This window comes from Bison bison, unplaced genomic scaffold (assembly GCF_000754665.1).
Source record: "Bison bison bison isolate TAMUID 2011002044 unplaced genomic scaffold, Bison_UMD1.0 scf7180017864061, whole genome shotgun sequence".
Lineage (NCBI taxonomy): Eukaryota > Metazoa > Chordata > Mammalia > Artiodactyla > Bovidae > Bison > Bison bison.
In genome coordinates this window covers 7,685,811-7,699,544 of record NW_011494633.1, presented here as the reverse complement: position 1 = coordinate 7,699,544, position 13,734 = coordinate 7,685,811, and the positions used below count along the sequence as shown (strand labels likewise).

Here is a 13,734-nt window from a genome sequence, read left to right as displayed (position 1 = left end):
TCATGCATTGGAGAAGGAAATGGCAACCCACTCCAGTGTTCTTGCCTAGAGAATCCCAGGGATGGGGGAGCCTGGAGGGCTGCCATCTATGGGGTCACACAGAGTCGGACACTACTGAAGCGACTTAGCAGCAGCAGCAACCGAAGATGTGTGTAGTATGGATAACAACAGCTTCCCAAAGATATCCATGTCCTAACACCCAGAACCTGTGACAGTGACCTGATAGAACAAAAGGGACTTTGATTGATCTTGAAACGGGATTGGGGAGTACTGTTATGGATTCCCCAGGTGAGTCCTAAGTGTTATCATAAGAGCCCTTCTTTATAAGGGAGAGAAGCAGAATCGGGGGGAAAGAGAGAGCAGAGTCAGAGGAGGCAAGGGAATCAGTGTTTGTTACCTTTTGAGAGTCTCTTGGAAGGAGACATGACCAGGGAAGCAGGAGGAAATAAACAATGGGATGTGGGGCATTGGGCCAAGGAACTCCAGAAGCACACCCTGCTGACACGACATCTTGATGTTGGCCCAGGAAGACCCATTTTGAACTTCTGACCTCCAGAGCCATAAGAGAATAAACTTGTGTTGCTTTACCCTGCCCAGTTGGTCCTAATTGGTTACGGCAGCGATGGGAGACTAGTGTAATACCTTAAAACGGGTTTCTGATGAAAGATGGGGCTAAACGAGATGCTGAAAAGACTTCTCCAGCCCGTGTGTATGTCTGTGGAGGCACCCCACGTACCATGTCCCAGGCTTACAGTCTAGGGACTAGCTTGAGAATCTGGGGAACAGGGCAAGCCCTGACTCCCCATTGCCACTCAGGTTCTGAAGGAAGGGGGGCTGGGGACGGGAACACTTGAAAGAGAAAGTTCTGAGGGTGTCTCAGGGCACAGATTAGTCTGCTCTACCAAAACAAAAGACTACAGATGGAGGGGCTCACACAAAAGAAACATGTTTCTCAGTTCTGGCAGCTGGAAGTCTGAGACCAAGGTGATGTTCAGGTTCATTTCTAGTGAGATCTGTCTTCCTGGCTTGTAGATGGCACCTCCTTGCTGAGTCCTAACACAGTCCCTCTCTGTGCCTGTGTGGGGACAGAGAAAGAGGGAGAGAGAGAAGAAGCAAGCTCTGGTGTCTCTTCCTCTAATAAGCACACTTAGTGCTATGAGATGAGGATCCCGTCTTTATGACCTCACCGAACTTTAATTACTTCCCTGAAGGCCCATTCACTGGGGGTTCAGGCTTCTATATACAAACTTTTGGAGGACACAATTCAGTCCACAACAACTGAGATAGTAGGATGAGTCAGTGGCCAGGATATGGGGATTTTAAGGACTGAGTAAGTCATGCTAGATTTATTTTTCCATTGACATCCAGAGCAAAGAAGAGTACTATTCCCAATAGGTGAGTTTCACCCTGGGCAGAACTGAGTTCTGTCACCCCCAAGTGAGTGTGACAACGTGGAACAGAAATGTCTTTCAATTGGGGCTCTTATTATTCCACCTTCTTGGTCCCCATGGCTGTCAGCCTGCTTTACCTGCTCAGGCCACCTGCCAGCTCTTGCGGGGAGGTGGAGTTGTGACCCTGCTCTAGGGGAGAGTTGTGATAAGAGATAAAATGAAATAACAGTAGTGAGCATTTGTGGAACAACAAAGCTAGGTGCTTTAGATACAGTGACTCATCCAGAGTCTACTCATGCGTTAGGTGCCTCATCTCCATTTCACAGGCGAGGGAACTGAGGCACAGACGGGGGACCCAAGTCCCGCATCGGGTCAGAGGTTCAAGCACATCTCCCCAAAATTGAAGACTTAACCACCAGCATTTCAGGAGGTGACCTGATTTGGAAATAGGGTCATTGCTGATGTAATTAGTTCGGGTGAAGTCATTCGGAATGAGGCTGGGCCTTTAATCCAGTATGGCTGACGTCCTTGTAAAAGGGTGAAATCTGGGAAGAGACCCCCACACAGGGAGAACACCATGTGAAGACGAAGCGGAGATCTACAAGCCAAGGAAAAATGGCCAGGGAACCCCCAGAAGCCAGGGGAGAGGCCGGGACAGATGCCCCCTCCGAGCCTCAGAAGGAACCAACTCCACCATTCTGCCATCACCTTGATCATGGCATACTGGCCTCCAGAAGGGTGAAATAATACACTTCTGTTGTTAAACCACTCAGCTGTGGTCCTTTGTTAGAGCAAAATTAGTACACTAACCAACTCGTGTACTCCGTCATGGGTCAAGTGCAGGTTCAAGCACAGGCATTCTGCCTCCAAAGTCCAGCTCTGTGCTCAGATGCTCGTGGCCTCTTGGTAACTCCCTGAAAGCACTTGTCACTGTGCCTTGCTCGCTGCAGATGCTCAGGGCTTGGAAACCATTAGGCTTAGATCTGCTCTGGCTCAGAGAAGGACACTTCGCCTTCCCAGGCAGCCAGGGATGGAACAGACACTCTCCTGCCCTTCACATGTCCACACATTCACAGGCTCCATCAGAGCTGGGGGTTCCCAGGCCTGGATCTTCCACGGATCCCATGTCCATCTGCTCCCTACCTTTATAGACGCTGCGGGATTATGTACCCACTTACAGGTGCGGAAAGTGAAATCTGGAGAGGTAAGAGCTTGTCCTCGGTGCGGGTAACAGAGACGCTGGGAATGCAGACTTTCTGTCCCAGCCCAAATTTCAAGTGCCTCTTCTCCCATTGAGGAAATCCCCCTGGCTTCCTGGCTAGTGGCCAGTCCACTGTTTGTTGAAGGAGAGAATGAATAACCTAATGAACCCACGATGTTTCTCTCCACACTTGCTTATGAGGGCGGGGCAATTCATCCATCCACTGGCATCCGGGTCCCCCAAGCTCCACCACGACACTCATGACACTCCCTTGCCTCCCTCCGCTCTCCAATTGCAAAGTGAAGAAAGACTGTGCCTTTCCTGCCAGAGGAGAATGACAGAAATCACCAGCATACCCCACCTCCCGACACTGAACTCCATGCCCACAGTGTGCCTCCCAAGTAGCAAAACAAGGGTCACACACAGCCCTGTAGATCTTTTTAATTTTTTTTTTTAATGCTCCAAAGGACATTTTGAAATCTGAGAAGCTGGACTAAATATTTACCCAATCAATTCCTGGGGTGTGTCGGGGGGTGGTGATACAGAACAAATAACATGGGGACCTTGCTCAGGGTACAGCCTCTTCCATTCATTCATTCAGTCACGAACCATTGGTTGGGCCTGAGTCACGTGCCAGACCAGATGATCAGCACTGGGGTCAGGTACTAAGGTGAGTGAAGGGAATGCAATGTGAATAGGGTCCTCCCTCTGAGATGTTCCGTCTAGGAGGGGCCAGGGTTGACCCAGTGGGAGGCAGAGATTAATGTCAGCCAGCCATGTTTAATAGTAGGAAGACCGTCTTCCTTAGGGACAGCAGGAGGCACTTGTTGGAAATCCTAATAGATTCTCAGAGATGGGGAAGGGAGCATTCTGGGTGATAGGGATCTGAAGGGACAGAAGCCCAAAGGTGGGAAGCTATGGGTAGCCTGGGAAGACATCAGACTTTCCATGAGTGCAGTCACTGGGTGAGTGAAGGCAAGAGAGGAGTCGAGGGCGGGAGAGGCAGGCAGGGACAAGATTGGGATGGGGGCCTTGACTACAGTTGGAAGAATATGAACTTTATCCTGGAGGCAATAGGGAGCCATTGAGTGCTTTTGAGCAGAGGAGGGAATGAGATGAGCTTAATCAGAACAAGAAGGCATCACTCTCAAGGGGACTGCACCCCTCTCCTCCCCTTCCTCACACCAGAGCTTCTCTTCCTCACCTCACTCCAGCAGTGTCATCGCCATGGTAACCCCAGGCCTGCATTTCTTCCAGGCTTGTCTGGGACTCAAATCCACCCACCCCCTGCTGCTGTAGGGGCAGACAGGGAAGTGAGTCAGCCTGCGCTTAACTATCTCTTGCCTGGCTGTTGAAAAATAGAATCCAACATCCCAGCAGGTGCAGGGGGAAATGGACCAATTAAACCAGGGTTGGCAAGAAAAGAGTGAGGTCCTCGGGGCCTTGGAGGACTTGGTGCTGAGCCCTGGCAGGCTCCTGACCTTGTAGCCCAGAGCTGGTGTGGTTAGCGCTGGGCTGGCATTGCTGAGATATTTCCTCCTATAGGATCTTCTCTCTGTCGGTGACACCTGAGGCCATCAGCTGTGTTACAGAGAAAATGGGGGAGACCCCAGAATCTTCCGCTCCTCAGTTTGTTCCCCATGGCTTTTTCCGTCAAAAAAGTTGTCTGTTTCCTGCTCCAGATACTGGCTTCCTAGCTTCCTGACATGATTCTATTCTGCCATCGTGGCATTATTTGGGCCAAGGACCAGGACCAAGTCACACAGTCCCTGGAATATTTTGATTCTTGAATAATTGTCAGCTCTGTAGATGGTGCTCAGTCTACTTTTCCTTGTCACCAATGTAAACTCTGATTTTGTGGCTGTGAAACCTCCTGCTGCCTCTGACACTCACCTTCAAAACAGACAAATGAACAAAACCCACTAGACCTTGCATTTGCTGGAAATTACTGAGGTTTAGGACAAACACAGCCAGGTCCTGTCAGCCTGCCTCCTCCCATGGGAGGGGGAGAGGTTTATTCTCACAGACTCTGAGTGGTCCCTCCTCAGAGGCTTCACCCCACAAACTCAAAGACGGTCCGAGCTGGGCCACCTGTTGTTATTCAGTTGCTAAGTCGTGTCTGACTCTTTGTAATCCCATGGACTGCAGCACGCCAGGCTCCCCTGTCCTTCACTATCTCCCTGAGTTTACTCAAACTCATGTCCATCAAGTCAGTGATGCCATCCAACCATCTCATCCTCTGTCGTCCCCTTCTCCTCCTGCCTTCAGTCTTTCCCAGGGTCAGGATCTTTTCCAATGAGTCATCTCTACACATCAGGTGGACAAAGTATTGAAGTTTCAGCTTCAGCACCAGTCCTTCCAATGAATATTCAGGGCTGATTTCCTTTAGGATTGACTGGTTTGATCTCCTTGCTGTCCAGGGAACTCTCAAGCGTCTTCTCCAGCACCACAGTTCAACAGCATCAACTCTTCAGCACTCAGACTTCTTTATAGTCCAACTTTTACATCCAACCATAACTGAAAAACCATAGCTTTAACTAGATGGACCTTTGTCAGCAAAGTGATGTCTCTGCTTTTTAATACTGGGCCAGCTAACATTACCGAGGTGGGGACACTGAAGTCCAGAGGGGGAAGGACCACAAAAGTCTCAGAGCACCTCGATGGCACAGCAGGGATGGGAAGATAGGCCTCTAGACTCCTACATCTCACACTTCTCCTTGTGAAGCTCAGTCCGTGGCCATGGCAATCTGCTCTGAGAGGGATACTGGCCACATCCCCGTGACCACAGGTGGGGCAGGGCCTGAGCTCCCTTGCAATAGCTTGCCTCCCTGAGCCTCCATCTCCAGTCTCGGTAGCAGATGCCTTGGTGGACACTCTCCCTGCCAAGGCCTTCTGAACCCTGGCTCTGAAACGGCACCTGCCCTGTCCACTGGCTGCCCACACCACGACTGCCTACCACACACACACACACACCTCGTGAACTTACTGAAATTTGGAACATCTCACCACTGCGTCCTGGACCAGGTGTGCCAGGGGACCACAGGCAAACCCCAGAGGGATAGGAAAGGGATGCATTGATTGAGTATCCACTATATGGGAAGCGCTGAGCCAGGCTCCCCGTAGCCATCATTTTGTTTAATCTGTATAACTACCCTGGGCGGTGCGGCTGGTGGTGGACATTTCTCCCACTTTCCAGGGTAGACCTGCTCAAAGAGGTTAGATGGTCTGTCTGGGGTGACACAGCTCTGAGGAGCTGGGTGTCCAGTCCACACCCTTCAGATACCACCCGCATCCTTCACCAACAACTTCTGCCCCAGATCCTCAGCATCTTCTGTATCCTCCACTCCAAGCCCAGAGCTGCTCATGCCTCTCCCTCCAGGCTACGTCCTCCTGCTTGTAACAGACAAGCCAGCCCTGGGAGGGCTATGGTTTTGTGGGGTTGACCACTTTTCCCAGAAAGAAGATGCTCTGGGCATTGGTGGAAAAGATCACAAGGAAGAACTGGTTAAACCAAAGGGCTTAGCAATTGTCCCGGGGGCCAAAAGGTGGCAAAACTGCCGGGGGCCACTGCAGCCTGGGTGCCAACTTCACCCACCTCCAGGATGGCCTTGCGGAAACTCTGAAAGGGAAATGGCTAGTGTTAGCGCCGAGAGAGCGTGTGTATGTTAGTCGCTCAGCTGTGTCCAACACTTTGCGAGCCCATGGACTGTAGCCTGCCAGGCTCCCTCTGTCCATGGGACTTTCCAGACAAGAACACTGGAGTGGGTAGCCATGCCCTCCTCCAGGGGATCTTCCTGACCCAGGGCATTGTAGGCAGCTTCTTTACCATCTGAGCCACGAGAGAGCATGAGTCAGGGCTTAGGGAAGCCTGGAGAGACCAGAAACCACTGAAGACCAAAGCCATTTGTTGAGAAAACACAGCAGGAATTTCTGCACCGTGGGGAGGGTCATTGAGCTAAAGATCCCTTATTTATACAATGGTGATTGTGATCATTTATTGAGCACACACTGTGTGCCTACACTCTTTTAATTTTCTTAACCATCCTATGATGTCAATGTCTTATGTCTGTTTTACAGATGAGGAAGGTAAATCCAGAGGCTGGGTAACATTGCAGACGGCTGACCGTGGAGTCAAAGGAGGGTCATAAGATGCAGAACTTCTAATGTTATAAGAGGCGGAACTGAAACTTGAACTCTCAAGCCCAAGACTCTACCCTCTAGCACAACTTTATCTTACATAACTGAGGTCACAGGTCCCTTTTTTTCACCTAGAAATGGGTGAAACAACCCAGCCTCGTCTGCGTCCTTCCTCTGTTTCGGTCTCTGCATTTGTCACTCTTGTTGCCACCATCTGTGACTTGACTGGGACAGCTCTCTGAGGGCAGGAGCCTGGTGGCCCCTGGATTCCCAGCATCGAGCACCACACCCAGCACATGGTGGGTTACTTCTTGGCTCCCTATGCCCAGGGATTATTGAGTAAAACTCGGGCTCTGAGACTTCACATGGTGGCCGGGAGAGCACCCAGCACCCAGCACCTTCCAAGAGGTAGAAGTTCCCCTCCAAGGTCTCCAAGGGTTGATACCCATGGATGACTTACCTTGGACACCCGCAGGTTTAGCTGTTACGTGATGCCAGACAAGTCAGCCCGCTGCAAGAACAGGTCTGTGATGCCCAGCTTGGGCAAAATCTGATCTAATCTATAGGCGCCAGAAATGGAGAACTTGGGGAGATACAACTTGAGCTTCCCATAAAAATGGCTGAAAGAGGCAGTGGGTTAAAACACTGGACTCTTGAACTAGCCAGGGGTCCCATCTAGGCTGGGGTCTTCTCAAGGGCACTGGCTCCCTACCCTCACTTCATCAGAGTTCTGTGCCATGCCCTTAGTGAGTGCTCCCAGTGACTTAAAGCCAGGCTCCTTTGACTCCGGGGTCAGCCATCTGCAAGGTCTCCTTCCTTTGGCAGCTCTTCTAAACAGAGGTGGTTTTCTGCACACGTGTCAGGAGATACAGGTCTCCTCATGCGGCAGTTTTGCCTTTGTCTCTGATGGGGCCAAAATCAGTCCTGAATATTCATTAGAAGGTCTGATGCTGAAGCTGAAACTCCAGTACTTTGGCCACCTGATGCGAAGAGCTAACTCATTGGAAAAGACCCTGATGCTGGGAAAGATTGAAGGCAGGAAGAGGAGGGGATGACAGAGAATGAGGTGGTTAGATGGCATCAATGACTCGATGGACATGGGTGTGAGCAGGCTCCAGGAATTGGTGATGGACAGGGAGGTCTGGTGTGCTGCAGTCTATGGAACCGCAAACAGCTGGACACAACCGAGCAACTGAACTGATGGGGCCCCATGGTTTTCACTTGTTTGCAACCGGTGATTTCTTTGGATAGAATTCCTCTACCACATGAGTTGTGTGAATTGCCCACCCCCATATGGCCTTGACCTGAGGTCCTTTTCTCAAGTGTGTTTGAAGACTTTTCCTCCTCATAGCCTCAGGGTGATGTGAAAGCTTCCTTGGTACTTGCTGGTGTGGGTGGGTGTGGTTTTGCTAAATACCTCTATAGCATAATGGTCAGCATCTTGACCAGAAATCTACTCATTCATTGCACAAGGTGGACCCTCAGAGAGCTGGTGTCTCTTCACCCCGGACTTGTGCAGTACAAGTTGTTGTTGTTTAGTCGTGTCCGACTCTTATGCGACCCCATGGACTGCAGCCCACCAGGCTCCTCCGTCCATGGGATTTCCCAGGCAAGGATCCTGGAGTGGGTAGTATAAGGGCTACATCTAAACCCAGGATTCCTAACTCCTAGTCTGGTTCTCTCTTCACTAATGAGGGCAAAATTTAGATACAGTATTGGCAATCCTTATTTAAGGAAACCCATGGAAAGTCGGAGAAGGCCCTGGCACCCCACTCCAGTACTCTTGCCTGGAAAATCCCGTCGATGGAGGAGCCTGGTGGGCTGCAGTCCATGGGGTCACTAACAGTCGGACACGACTGAGCGCCTTCACTTTCACTTTCCACTTTCATGCATTGGAGAAGGAAATGGCAACCCACTCCAGTGTTCTTGCCTGGAGAATCCCAGGGACGGGGGAGCCTGGTGGGCTGCCGTCTCTGGTGTCGCACAGAGTCAGACACGACTGAAGCGACTAAGCAGCAGCATGGAAAGTCTTGGAGAAAGTAAGACTTCTTCCAAAATTTGGTGATCCCCCTGCCAATTTGGGGCACTGGCTCTGGTTGGAAGGGTTCACAGTGAAGACACAGCCTGCACCATGCCCTGATGGATTACCTCTTCCGGAGCCAGTTGCTCCATCTTGTTGGCATCTTGGGAGTCAAAACCTCTTCCACCTGCTCCATCTTCCCTTGGTTAGGAAGGATAAAGAGGGTTGTTGTGTTTCCTTGGCAATCCGTCCACAGCACCAAGCAGGGCAAGTACCTGTCGTGAAGATACCAGTGGTGCTGGGTATCCTGTGGCATCATAGGCACCTTGACTGTGGTGTCCTCATCAACATAGAAGTTGTGGGGAGCAGTCAAGGAAGGGATGAATGGTTTCTCCCACAGAGCTGGAGGGAAGAAGGGAAGAGGGTAGCAGGCATTTGTGGACAAATAAGCCCATCCTCCATCCAAGAAACACACCCCCCCAACCATCACTCCAGACCCTTACCTTACCATCCCATCAGTTCAACACCAGACCTGCCTGGGGCATGGACCTGGGGGTTCAGAAAGATTCTAAAGTAAGAGACCCAAGAGGATACCCAGCAAGATCTTTTCATGTCTTCACCAGTTACTTGAAATTGTTGGACTTCATTTTGTCCACCTGGTGTTCGTGTAGTGGTAGCTCATTGTGCTTCAGACATGCCCTTTCTCAGTTTAAAGTAAGATCGAGTACTCTTCTGTGTTTATGGATCAACTGGTGGCGCTGGTGGTAAAGAACCCCCTGCCAATGCAGGTAGATGTAAGAGATACGGGTTCGATCCCTGGATCAGGAAGATGCCCTGGAGGAGGGCGTGGCAACCCACTCCAGTATTCTTGCCTGGAGAATCCCATGGACAGAGGAGCCTGGCAGGCTACAGTCCATAGGGCTGCACAGGGTCAGACATGACTAAAGTGACTTAGCACGAGCACACGGAAGTTTTTTATTAGTTTTGGTAGCGGGTTGTTTGTTTGATTTTGGCTCAGTGCCAGGCGACGTTTTTGACCGGTATTTCTATAGGGCTGTTTCTTAGTGATTTGCAGCTCTCTGAACACTAGTTGTTGATCAATTCTGTATGTTGTCAGTGAGCTTTCTTCCTCCCTGGCTTGTCTTCTCACTTTCATAATGGTGTGCTTTGGTGACTGAAATTCTCCACTGTAATGCAGCGAGCATATCAGTTTTTTCCTTTATGGTTAGATCTCTGTGTCCTACCCAGGGACATTTTCCCACCTCCAGGTCCTGAAGATACTTCCCTCCATCATCTACAAGCTTTGCTCTTACCTTTTGCATTTAGGGCTTTACGTCACCTGGAATGAATGCTTATTATCAGTAGGAGGGAGGCGTACAAAATCATTTTTCCCCCCATGAGGGTACTGTCCCTACACCACTAAAAAAAAAAAAATCTATCCTTTTTCTCAACATTCTATCATGCAGGTTTTTTCAAATATCAGATGTTTGTATATCCAACGGGCCACTTCTGGGTTCTATTCCAGCCTTTCTATTCTGTCCCCTTGGTCTACATGTACCACACAGTCTAAATTAATATAGATTTATAACTGGTCTTGCTCCCCAGCAGGCAGGTTCTCCCTTTTTAGCTATTCTTGGCCCTTTGCTCTCTCGCATACATTTTAGAATCAGCTTGTTAACTGGCACCAAAAATAATCTTTTAAAAAGCTGTTAGGAGGGACTTCCCTAGTAGTCCACTGGTTAAGAATCCATCAGCCAATGCAGGGAACACAGATTCAATCTGTAGTCCAGGAAGATCCCATGTGCTATAGAGCAGCTCGGCCCATGGGTCACAACTACTGAGCCCTCGCATACTACCATCCATGCTCAGCAACAGAGAGAAGCCTGCACACCACAGCCAGAGAGTAACCCTCACCTACGGCAACTAAAGGAAGCCTGTGCACAGCAGTGACGACCCAGTGCAGCCAAAAATAAACAAAAATTTCCCCCCAAAACTGTTGGGATTACATTAAAAAATTTAGATCAATTGCTGGGGGGCTGACATCTTTAGCGCATTAAGTCTCCCTATTCATAAATTCAGTATACTATTTTTGTTTGTTTGCCCACTTCAGTATCTCTCAATATAATTTTATCTAGAAAGATGCTGCACATCTTTGGTTTGTTTTCTTCTAGGTACTTTTCATTTTTAAAGATAAACCACAGTCATTCCACTCTTCACACCATGTGACCTAGATTGAGGGCTTGAGGCTACATTTATATCCCCAAGGTGACAGGCAAATGTGTCAGAGGGCAGGCTATTTCTCTTCTATTTCTGGAGAGCCTTTTGCTTGTGCCACGAGCACTAACCCAATTGGAAAGAAGGTTACAGGAAGAGAGCACCAAAAACTTCATTATTTCTGGCCAGAGATTTGGGTGTGGTGAGAGTGTATATTATACCTGTAAATTATATTATTTTTTCCAGTTGAATGGAGTTAATAGAATATTGTACAGCCACTAAAATGAGATCTAAATAAATTTTTCAAGAGCGTAAAACTACACACACACATGAGTGCATGTGAAAACTGATAACATCTGAATAAAGTTTGTTTATTTTTATAAATAAAATAAAATTTTATAAATAAATTCCTGGTTTGCAACTGTATACAATTATGTAAGATGTTCCCTGGGTGGCTCAGTGGTAAAGAATCTGCCTGCAATGCAGAAGATGTGGGTTCGACACCTGGATCGGGAACATCCCCTGGAGAAGGGAATGGCAACCCACTCTAGTATTCTTGCCTGGGAAATTCCATGGACAGAGGAGGCAGACATGTCTAATGCTCTTTGCGTGGGATCGCAAAGAGTCAGACACAGCTGAGCAACTAAACAACAGCAGCAAATGTAAGACATTATCCAGGGGAACCTGAGTGAAAGGTACATGGGACCTCTCCACACAACTCTGCAACTTCCTGTGAATTTATAGTTATTGCAGAATTTATTTTTTTTTCCTGTTTGGTACTCTCTGGGTTTCTTGGACTTGGGTGATTATTTCCTTCCCCATTTTAGGGAAGTTTTCCACTATTATCTCCTCAAGTATTTTCTCATGGTCTTTCTTTTTGTCTTCTTCTTCTGGAACCCCTATGATTCGAATGTTGTAGCGTTTAATATTGTCCTGGAGGTCTCTGAGATTGTCCTCATTTCTTTTAATTCGTTTTTCTTTTATCCTCTCTGATTCATTTATTTCTACCATTCTATCTTCTAATTCACTAATCCTGTCTTCTGCCTCTGTTATTCTACTATTTGTTGCCTCCAGAGTGTTTTTAATTTCACTTATTGCATTATTCATTATATATTGACTCTTTTTTATTTCTTCTAGGTCCTTGTTAAACCTTTCTTGCATCTTCTCAATCCTTGTCTCCAGGCTATTTATCTGTGATTCCATTTTAGTTTCAAGATTTTGGATCAATTTCACTATCATTATTCGGAATTCTTTATCAGGTAGATTCCCTATCTCTTCCTCTTTTGTTTGGTTTGGTGGGCATTTATCCTGTTCCTTTATCTGCTGAGTATTCCTCTGTCTCTTCATCTTGTTTAAATTGCTGAGTTTGGGGTGTCCTTTCTGTATTCTGGCAGTTTGTGGAGTTCTCTTTATTGTGGCGTTTCCTCACTGTGTGTGGGTTTGTACAGGTGGCTTGTCAAGGTTTCCTGGTTAGGGAAGCTTGTGTCGGTGTTCTGGTGGGTGGAGCTGTATTTCTTCTCTCTGGAGTGCAATGAAATGTCCAGTAATGAGTTATGAGATGTCTATAGTTTTGGGGTGACTTTGGGCAGCCTGTATCTTGAAGCTCAGGGCTGTGTTCCTTTGTTGCTGGAGAATTTGCTTGGTATGTCTTGCCCTGGAACTTATTGGCCCTTGTGTGGTGCTTGGTTTCAGTGTCGGTATGGAGGCATTTGATGAGCTCCTGTCAATGAATGTTCCTTGGAGTCAGGAGTTCCCTGGAGTCAGGGTTTGGACTTAAGTCTCCTGCTTCCAATTATCGGTCTTATTTTTACAGTAGTTTCAAAACTTCTCCTTCTATACAACACCATTGATAAAACATCTACATTAAAGATGATAAGTTTCTCTACAGTGAGGGTCACTCAGAGAGGTTCAGAGGGTTACATGGAGAAGAGAAGAGGGAGGAGGGAGTTAGAGGTGACCCAAATGAGATGAGGTGAATCAATAGTGGAGAGAGTGGGCTAGCCAGTAGTCACTTCCTTATGTGCACTCCACAACTGGACCACTCAGAGATGTTCACGGGGTTATACAGAGAAGAGAAGAAGGAGGAAGGCAACAGAGGTGGCCAGAAGGATAAAAGGGGGGAATGAAAAGGAGGGAGACAGATCCAGCCAGTAATCAGTTCCCTAAGTGTTCTCCACCGTCTGGAATACACAGAAATTCACAGAGTTGGGTAGAGTAGAGAGGGGTTAGGGAGGAGACACAGGCGACCTGGTGGAGAAAAAGGAGGGTCCAAAGGGAGAGAGAGCAGTCAAGCCAGTAATCTCACTCCCTAGTGAAAAATGGGTCCTGAAGATTGGGTCCTTAAAGGTACAAAATTGGTAACAAATACATAAAAGCAAAAATTAAAAATCTAGAGTAGAGTTTGGAATTTCAAAAATACGACATTAAAGAAAAGAAGAAGGAAAAGAAAGAGAGAAGGAACGAACAAACAAAAACAAACAAGGTCGCGAAAATTATAAAGAAAGTACAGGTACAAAATTGATAACTAATACCAGAAAGCGAAAATTAAAAATCTAGAGTAGAGTTTGGAATTTCAAAAATACGATGTTAAAGAAAAGAAGAAGAAAAGAAAGAGAGAAAAAACGAACAAATAAAAACAAACAAGGTCGCGAAAATTATAAAGAAAGTACAGGTACAAAATTGATAACTAATACCAGAAAGCGAAAATTAAAAATCTAGAGTAGAGTTTGGAATTTCAAAAATACGACATTAAAGAAAAGAAGAAGGAAAAG

At 47.7% G+C, this 13,734-nt stretch overlaps 1 protein-coding gene across 1 annotated transcript in view; it reads right to left on the bottom strand.

Annotated features, from left to right (window-relative positions):
• Positions 1 to 6,015: 6,015 nt before the first annotated feature.
• The window catches only part of SERPINA4 (serpin peptidase inhibitor, clade A (alpha-1 antiproteinase, antitrypsin), member 4), an 11,893-nt gene continuing 4,174 nt past the window's right edge, over positions 6,016 to 13,734 (bottom strand). Inside the window, 4 exon segments of the mRNA XM_010836248.1 lie at positions 6,016 to 6,136; positions 6,138 to 6,211; positions 7,190 to 7,349; positions 8,878 to 9,151. Coding sequence (XP_010834550.1) covers positions 6,016 to 6,136; positions 6,138 to 6,211; positions 7,190 to 7,349; positions 8,878 to 9,151 — 629 coding nt within the window.